The sequence below is a fragment of the Linepithema humile genome, chromosome 2 (genome assembly GCF_040581485.1).
Source record: "Linepithema humile isolate Giens D197 chromosome 2, Lhum_UNIL_v1.0, whole genome shotgun sequence".
Classification (NCBI taxonomy): domain Eukaryota; kingdom Metazoa; phylum Arthropoda; class Insecta; order Hymenoptera; family Formicidae; genus Linepithema; species Linepithema humile.
The window spans coordinates 30943586-30953094 of NC_090129.1; the positions used below are offsets into that span (position 1 = coordinate 30943586).

General features: G+C 37.3%; 1 protein-coding gene across 1 annotated transcript; it reads left to right on the plus strand.

Moving 5' to 3' along the window:
- Positions 1–387: 387 nt before the first annotated feature.
- On the plus strand, positions 388–8424 carry LOC105671655 (uncharacterized). Its single transcript, XM_012365986.2, has 15 exons — positions 388–1452; positions 1857–1991; positions 2515–2854; positions 3509–3553; positions 3620–3748; positions 3944–4102; positions 4187–4315; positions 4703–4887; positions 5100–5208; positions 5637–5855; positions 6463–6689; positions 6949–7162; positions 7328–7511; positions 7990–8092; positions 8157–8424. The coding sequence occupies exons 1-15, from the start codon at positions 1204–1206 to the stop codon at positions 8232–8234; spliced, it is 2505 nt and encodes an 834-aa protein (XP_012221409.1). The 5' UTR covers positions 388–1203; the 3' UTR covers positions 8235–8424.
- Positions 8425–9509: the final 1085 nt, after the last annotated feature.

Here is a 9509-nt window from a genome sequence, read left to right on the forward strand (position 1 = left end):
TAATCACCAATTTATAATTATGTGGAGGCGTGTAGAGAATAATAATTGTACGACTTATTGGAAATCTATGTATCTAAAGGATGCCGAGCGCTGATTTAACTACATCAAGCCGGGCGAGTCGTAACGAGGCGTTACAGGAAAGGAACTGTAACAACGTGAGATTGATTTTTTTTTCTTTTTTAATTGAGACTGGAACGCGTCCTATTGACACGCGTTCGTCGGTTGTACTGTGTGCGATTGTGGTGCCGGATAAAATGACAGAGAGTGCATTCACAAACGCGCGAAACACACCCGTCGCCGCACACCACGAACACCGCGCACGGTCTCACACGTGCAATGTATGACAATTGGCCGCGGTGTAATACACAGAGAAATGCTCACGCATGCGTCTCGTCGTAGCCGAGCCGACGACGGCACCGGCTCACAGTTTATATTAGTTTACATTAGGACAGGGACACCGCAAACGCCGTGTAAATTGCGTTTTCGTTAACGCGCCCGTGATTTTTCCGGAGGGGAAAAAAAAGCGCGCGCGTCGCGTTAATCGTATGTCGCAGCAGACCGTTTTTTCCGCTAACGTGTGTGCCAAACAGTTAGTGTTAAAGAAAAAAAAAACAATTAACGTTCGAAAAACAAATTAATATCGGGATTAACGATGTAACATTAAGCACAGTAGGAAAAAAAACGCGAAAGATGGAAAAGTGAATTGCGCGGATGTTATAGAAGTTTAATATAGAGTCAATTCCACTTGATGGTAACCAATCAGACGACATAGATCTGTGTGCTTCTCTCCCCCGATCTCTCTCTTGCGGTGCGGCAGAGATATTCAATTGAAATAGCTGCGTTCTGCCGCGCGCCGCATCTTCGCGTTAATATACGCGTCGCAGTGCTATCGTTCGCACGTCTGTGTGACATGCCAGTTACTATTATCACTTACTGTCAATAAATGTGTTAAATGATCTTTTAATGATAAATATAAACAATAATATTCGACGAAAAAATGGTCCAATAATTTAAATTAAGCAAGTGATGTTGAAAGTACGACTATTTTTTACGTCCCGTGGTTTTAATTAGAATTTGAAATTGTAATTATTTTTAAAAAATTTATTTAATGAATTTATTTTATGAATTGGCTTAATTTATCGCGGAACGAGAGAGGCTGTTTCAGACGTGACTTTTCACAAGAGTAAAACTACGTGCATCGACATGAACAGCAAGAGTGCATTACTGGTGCAACGTTGGATGCTCCAACCGCGCGTGTTGCTCGTTCTCATTTTGCTGCAATTTATCATTCAGTTTTTCACGTCCGTCTATCTGTACAAGTACGTCACGAACGTGGAGAGCGATCTTCGTGTGATAAAAAGTCAGCAACCACCCGTGGCAATTCCGCGACGAAGACGCAGCAGCTCATTGCCGACTGCCGAGGACAATACCGTTTCTGATCTATCCAGTAGAGTATGTAAATGTGTACTGCAATAGCTAAAGAAATCATTTTGAAGAAGAGACGTATTAAAAACGTGAGAAACTCTTCTCCCTTTTTAAAATATACTAAATGACTTTAGAATATTTCAAATTCCCTCACATTGTTTCGTAGTAAAGAATAAGAGTTGCATAAAGTGATGTAATATTATAATCTTATATATAATTATATGATTATTTCAAACAACAAAGTGTAACAGAAAGCAAAATATTAAAAAATGTGTTTTTCTTTCTTTTTTTAATTCCGAGAGAGTGAGAGAAATTTAGTTTTTTAATTTTCTGAACTTAATTTCCGAGATCTCGAGAAGACTCGAGATTAGGAATGTAATTTCTTAAGAATATCCTAATATCGCGAAATTGCTCGGGTTGCTCGGTTGCAGATCCGAGAAGATAAAGAGATACAGGGTACAAAGAAAGTAACCGCCTCCCCCATCATGGTGTCCGGCTCCGCATCCTCGCCAACAGCGACCGGAGATCCGGACTGGGTCTGGTTGAACGCTGACACACGAATACAAGTCAGTTCTCCGCGTTTGTTAGAACTAGTTAGTTACCTGCTCGTGATCCCATTTTCCTGAATGCGCTCCTCAAACTTGTCAAGTTTTGTCACGATGTTCCTCGACGAGTTTCATCAACTATATCGTGTATGTAGGGTACTTGGAGATAGGTGCTAAGTATTTTTAAGACCTGATTCCCTTTGTTAAAATGAGGTTTAACAAATGTCAACGTGCTTATCATACTATCTAATATTTTAATTTAAAAATCAAGATTAGTATAACGCAAGGCAAACTAAATGAGACACTATTTAAAACTTTACGACAATAGTTATTCAAAAAAATACTATCGCGCAATTAAAAAAATAATTTAAAATATTAATTTAATTTGTTCTGAAATCTTCTTTCATAATTAGCTGCTAATCAGTCTCGGAAAATATTGTGGACTGATAAAAATAATTGAAATAAACGATATTGAAAGATAATATTCTAATATAAAAAAAGCACCATATTCCAAGCACCCTACGTATTCGATCTGCGTTTTCAGTTCGATGCAATCGAGAATTTTTGCCGCTCGTACGCGAAGTACTGTCCTCCTGGTCTGCCTGGTGCGCCCGGAAACCCGGGTCCACCCGGCGAGCCGGGTCTGCCGGGTATTCAGGGAATAGTGGGACCGAAAGGCCCACCCGGACAACCCGGACACTCTGGTGCCCGAGGGCAAAAGGGTGACATCGGTCCGCCAGGCTTTGACGGCAGAGACGGTATACCGGGTGAGCCCGGTTTGGACGGCATTCCCGGTAGAAGCGGCCTGGACGGCGTACCCGGCACCAACGGCAAGCCCGGTATAAACGGCTCGCCTGGACTGTCTGGAAGAAATGGAACAGACGGTGCGTGTGAATGTGAGATTATTTAATGAGCGTGTACATTATAATTAAAGAGATTTTTTTTCAGAAAAGAAATATATGTACTGAAAATAAAAATTTGAGAAAAAATTGCTCTCCTATGTAACGCGATATTTATTCACTGTTTTTGTGAATAAAGTACTTTTGTGCAAAATAAATTTTACATGTTTCGAACAATGCGGCTTTATTGTGTGAAATTTTTGTTTAAAATTATTAAATTCCGCTCCCGCACATAAACAGAATTTAATTATCTTAACTTATGAAGTTAAATTTTTGCACGAATTTCCAGTAAGATTAAAGATTTTTATTTTCAATTTTCTTCTATAAGAATTTTTAAATTTCCGCACATCGCTATAAATATTGAATACATTTTTACTTTCATCAATATTTTTTCGCATACATAAATAAATATAACGTGCAAATGCTGCTTCTAAAAATGAATTTTTTTTTCCATTATACAGAAATATCTGTTTTCTGATTATACAAAAACATTGCTCATTAAAAATTACTTTATTAACATAAATAATATAAATTCTCCATAAGTGATAAATTCTGTAATACCGTAATTTTGTCACTTTAGGAGGCAAGAGCTGTGTATCTTATCACTTCGTGAATAAAAAATTAATGTTTCGTATTTAGGAAGACCTGGACAAATGGGGCCTCAAGGACCGCCCGGGCCTCGCGGTAAGTAACTATTCTCCAACGACTGTACGTTTCATTTGTGTCACAAATGAATTTTTGATGCTTTAGGAGATTTAGGTCCACCCGGCCGACCCGGCGTGCCGGGAAAGGATGGTAGGCCAGGTGTACAGGCTTGGAAGATGAACATCAACAATGAATACAACACTCACGATATATTAATACCGCCATCCATTCTGGGTAAAATTTATCGATTTTGGCAAGCCAAATGTATTTTTCTTTTCGTGTCAATTATCGAGTATAATCTTAATCCTTTCATAACTGATCTAGCGTTAAAAATTAAAAAAAAATGTCTCTACTTTTTGACTCGTACGTTCTTGATATTCTTGCACTTTCGTTGAAAATCTTACGATTGTCAAAAATTGGATGTTTCAGAGATCACGAACGACATCACACCGTCAAACACGAGCGACGTGTTCTACGTGCAAGAAGGCAGCAGTATACGGCTGAGATGCGCCTCGAGTGGAAAGCCGCAACCCATTATACAATGGACGAAAATAGACGGTTCCATGATACCCATGGGCGCCTGGCATGGTATGTGATCGCATTTTCTAATTAGCAGTAATAAATATGGATAGCAAGATTAACGAGCTTTGGCGTTGTAAATCTTATGATTAGTGAGTGCTATCACGAGCCATACGTTCAACGTTAGCGTGGTGAATCGGGAACATATGGGGGAATACGCGTGCAATGCCGACAACGGCATACCGCCAGCAAGATCCAAAAGATTCAAGCTTCACGTTAGATGTAAGCACATTTCAATCTAAAAAAATTCTAATCTAATATAATACAAATATCGCAATTTTAATTTCAATTCCTTCTATAACATTTTTTTGTGATCATTTATTACATTTATTAGACGTTATGACTTCGTAATTTTTTCACTTTATGTTAATGTGCCATGAATATAAATTATCATATTAGTATTCTACAAAGTATTAATTAAAAATAAAATATCGATATTATAAATTAGTAATATATTTAAAATATTTAAAACATTAATATTTATATAAATTTCTGCAAATATTTGGCGTATTTTCTGGCTTTCAATATTAGAATAATTTCAAAAGGAGCAATCTTGTGTAAACCGATAGGCACGGGCGCATGTAAAACTGATAATCGATCGCGTTCCAGTCCCGCCGTTTATTCGCATACGCAACAAAGTGGTTCTCGTGCGAAACCAAAATCCGGCGACATTGGAATGCGAGGTGGAAGCCTTCCCCGAGCCGATGGTACACTGGGAACGCGGCGACGGTCGTCGTTTAAAACTGTCGGATAAGTACAGAACGGAAGTTTACGACAAACATGATAATTACAAGGTAATCCATCAAACCCGCGGACTCTTATCGAAATCGCGCACTCTTCGCATTATTTTCTACGCAAATTCTTATCAGCTCTAGAGAGCGTAATTTACACAAATTTTGATAGCATCTAAATTTTTTTTCTCCTCGTCTTTACTCATTTGCTACTTCTACTCATCGCAATTAAATTAAATAAAATAATTTACAATCTGTAAAACTGTTTCGAAAAGATGAAGATGAAGCTGAGAATCACGAGGGTGACTTCGTCCGATCACGGAACTTACCACTGCGTGGCGAAAAACGACCTCGACGTTACCAAGGGAACCTTCATAGTCGATGGTTCGTTTCACGTCGCATTGCTTAATAATAGATCACGAGAAGCCATTATGGAACTTACTAATTGATTATAGCTTAAAGGGTATTGAAGCAAGACTCCAATTTTGTCCGATATTGACGTTAGATGTGCGCATTAATAATTTTACAGCACACTCTGCATTTCCAAGCAAATTATTATTCAATAATATTTCACAATTAAGCGCAATTTCAAGATACAAAATAATCCATGCGGTTTTTGTTAAACCCAGAAGAGAATCTTCCTTTTTTTTTAATTTTGACACAAATTGTAAATAATGAAGAACAATTCTTATTTCTATATCTCTCGAATAATTCCTACCACTTTTCTAAAATTCAGTGCTTAATTATCAAATTTAATCTCTTTAATGTCATTTATTTCTCAGAAATAATTTTATCAATACATTTTTTAATAGACGATATGAAAGATGTAGAGAAACTAAAGTTAGGGAAGGACCTGCACGTTACTTTCGGCCATCCCATGCCGCCGAGCGTCGATCAGGAGCAAGAATTATGCATCCCGCAAGAAGCTTGCGCGACATGCCCGAAGTGTACGTACACGGACTTCATGGACCACGTTCACGTTCAACCATTGGACGGTATTAACGCCACGCGGTTGCCGACGCCGTTAGCCGGTACGTTTAATTATGTCTAATATATTCCGAGAACGTTTTTGCAAAGAGTCAGATATATTAACGCAGAGATGAAATAGCAGCATAAGCGCGGATCTCCCGTGTAAGCCTTCGTAATTCTTACGAAACGGACGTAATGTTACCTGGAAATTTTTATTAATAAAGATAAAAATAAGAATGCACAGAAAGGGATGGTCCGCGATGATTTTACTGGAATATCTTGTACAAAGTAAATCAGTAAATTGCTCTCGAGCCTTTTAATTTCCGCAAGAGAAACGGGAATCGAAAAATTCGCTTGCAACGATGGTATTTAATTGAAATATTCATTCAACATGCAATTTCATCAAATTTTAATTCTGAGAGAAATTCTTCCCCATTTATTTTTATTCGTCCACTTTTTCACAAGCATGATGTGGTTCAATGGAACCGCATAAATGACTGTGAGGTCTGGTATCGCGATGCTACGGAAGTTTACGCAATTAACGAACTAACGGCGCTCGTTAAACACGAGTGCCGGTAGCGTCGCGACTGAAAAACAAAACTTTTGCACGTCAAGTTCTCCAACTCGCGGGGCCTCGAAAGTTAATAACTGGCGTTGATAAATTTGCAGAGGGTCTGATAGAAGCTGTGGGAAAACCGGTGCTGAAAGGAAGCATGGACGACTATTACGGAAGTTGGATGCACGACGCGTTCACCCGCCACGATACCGTGTCATTCGGTCACGATAAACTCTGGGTCACTCGCAACAACGATACATATTATATCTACGAGTACAAATCGAAGGAGCACTTCAAGAACGAGAGCGCTCACAAAATAAAACTGATCTATCCTTTTCAGGTCAGCGGCTTAAAAATTACAACCGGCGCAAACAAAAAAAAAATCACGCATTACTCTTGCGCAATTTTTCACGAGTTTAATACAAATATTATTTGTAATTGCTTCATTGTCCATTTCATAAAATAATAATAAAATAAAAGCCCGCGCTCGCAAATAAAAATATAAAACCGACGCAACCGTATTTAAAACATGACGTATTTCAATAAATGCGAACTAAACATTTAATAATTCGTTCCTGGCGATTCGATATGTTTTTTAGGGTAACGCACACGTAGTCTATAACAGGTCGTTTTTTTACAACCCCCACAATCGATCGACGGTTTTGCGATTCGATTTCCACTCATCCTCGGAGCACAGATGCAACCGCCACTTCCCCGAGTGCGAGATGCAGCTTCCGGGCTTGCAGGTCAACAATAAAAACTTCCTCTACACGCATAATTTCACTTATGTGGATTTCAACGTGGACGAAAACGGTATTTTTTCTTCACACTTTTTTTTTTGAATATTATAAATCAAATATAAAACACGCGTAATTGAATAAAAAGTTGAATTGCAATGGAAAAGAAAATCCTATAAATTCTACAAATGGAAATTTTGAAATATGTTTAAAATATAACATGCAATATGCATTTGCGTAGGTATGTGGGTCATTTACGGATTACCGTCAAATAATACAATAGTGGTGAAAATGGACCCAACAAAAATGAGCATTCAATACGCTTGGAACATCAGTATCGATCATCATCGATTTGGAGAGATGTTTATTGCCGGTGGCGTGCTTTACGCTATACACAGCGTCAGCGAGGAAACTATGAAAATACGGTAACGTGAAAAACGAATTATTTTCGAAATACCTGCAGGCCACAAATATTCCATACATATTCCTAAATCTCTTTTAATACCCCGCTTATTTTAATATTTACATCACATTGTTACATTGTTTATATATTGTTAGGAAAGTGATTATTCGTGTGAAACTTATCACGTGCAACTAACAGTGGAACAAAAAAGACATTTAATTATAATTAATTAATGTAATTTTTATCTTTTATTTACCTTTTATCTAAGTATTAATATTTATATTAATTTTAATATTTATTCCGATATTCCTTTTTATTCACTGTTTTTGTCGCTATATGTAAAAAAATTTTTACACGTGAAAAAATATTTCATTATAAACTTACGACTTTTAAAATATTCGTATTCAAGATGTATTCACAGGTAGCCATAAAATATCGTATATCCGTTTCCGCTAATCATGGCATTAATCATTTATTACGTAATACGACTGAATTCACAGGTTTGCCTACGATCTCTACAGAAATTCGACAGTAAACGTACATTTGTCATTCACGAATCCATATCACAGGACCACGGCGGTCAGTTATAATCATAAAACCAAGGTGCGTACCGATACCTCTGACTGTTTTTTTACGTCATCGTCCAAGTTCTCCTTCCGTTTTTCAGGAGCTCTACACGTGGAACAAAGGCAATCAATTAGCCTACCCCGTGAAATATCGCGACGAGCTGGTAGGAGGTAATTGAGAGGGAGCTGTCTTCGATATGCGTGTATACGCGCGCCGTGAAAACGAGTGTTATTAATCACCGTGGGAGCGTTAATTAAGCAAATTTAACGTGTAACAAGTCCTTTTTTCAATACCATTTACAACCCCCTTGAGCGTCTTTATCTTGTATACGTGTCGCAGATGATATAATTAAACGAAATTAATCAATATATGTGTTGTTTATTTATCAATCAATTCAGAATGCGCAGACATTGATGAGAGAGCACTGAAATGTATACCTGTGCTTCTTGCACAAAATAATGTAAAATCGCATATAATTAATAATATTTTAAAGAATTATATTATAAAGAAATAAAATATAATAAAACATGAAACGAGTATAATATTCCTTTAAATACATTTATACTAGTGATTCGAGCCAACGCAATTAACGCATTTCCGATAATTAACCCATATACGAGTTTATTATTAACAGTTATGGAACGTGTGAGCGGACAGCATCAACAAAAACAATCGATAAAATCTTGTAAATTGAATGCAACAAAAAACGAAAAGCAGAAATAATCATAACGCGACAAACAGCAAAGTTTAATAGCAGTTGGAAAATGAACAAGTCATCGAAATAACAAATACTGCGATAAAGTTGCAACCACAACTTTGACTGCAAGAGCGAAGTTTTTTTTTCTTGTTCGGAAAGCTGTTCAAGGAAAATTTCACCTCCGTCGAGCCACAGAGAATTCTGAAAGCTCGACGGTAATAAATTGGCGGGCCGCAAAGTTCGGGACATAATATATAGAATTCTCCCGTACGATTGATTGCGTGACGATAATGCTCGCTTTACGTTGCCTCGAGATCAAAATGCATTTTGTGACGCAAATCTTGTGACAAATAGTGCTAAATACTTTGCGTTAAATGTTCAATTTGAAACTCGGGGCACGTTAAATTTTACTGCCTTTCCTGAAGCGTGTTCTATCGTAAAAACAACCGCGTTGTAAATACATGAATATAAGTTGAAAACAGTTGAAAAGAGAATAATTATAAAGTATTTATTTTTACGAGCGTCTAATTGTGAATAGTTTATACATGTCCTTCTTGACATCCGCTTATCCTTCTCGTCTAACAACTCTTCGCAAATTGGCTTCTACGCGCGACTTCAATCCTTATATTTATCGTCTTTATAAATGATACATTTAAACAGCACAATGTTGAAAAATTTAAAGTTTGCTTATCATCAGAAAGCAAAAATAACGACTCAAGGAAATAAACATTCTAAAGATTGTGCATTATCTGGTAT

Coding starts and splice junctions, on each gene's coding strand:
- LOC105671655 (XM_012365986.2), top strand. CDS start 1,204: ATGAACAGCAAGAGTGCATTACTGGTGCAACGTTGGATGCTCCAACCG. Junction 5,209..5,636: donor GGGAACCTTCATAGTCGATG/GTTCGTTTCACG, acceptor ATTTTTTAATAG/ACGATATGAAAGATGTAGAG. Junction 5,856..6,462: donor GTTGCCGACGCCGTTAGCCG/GTACGTTTAATT, acceptor ATAAATTTGCAG/AGGGTCTGATAGAAGCTGTG.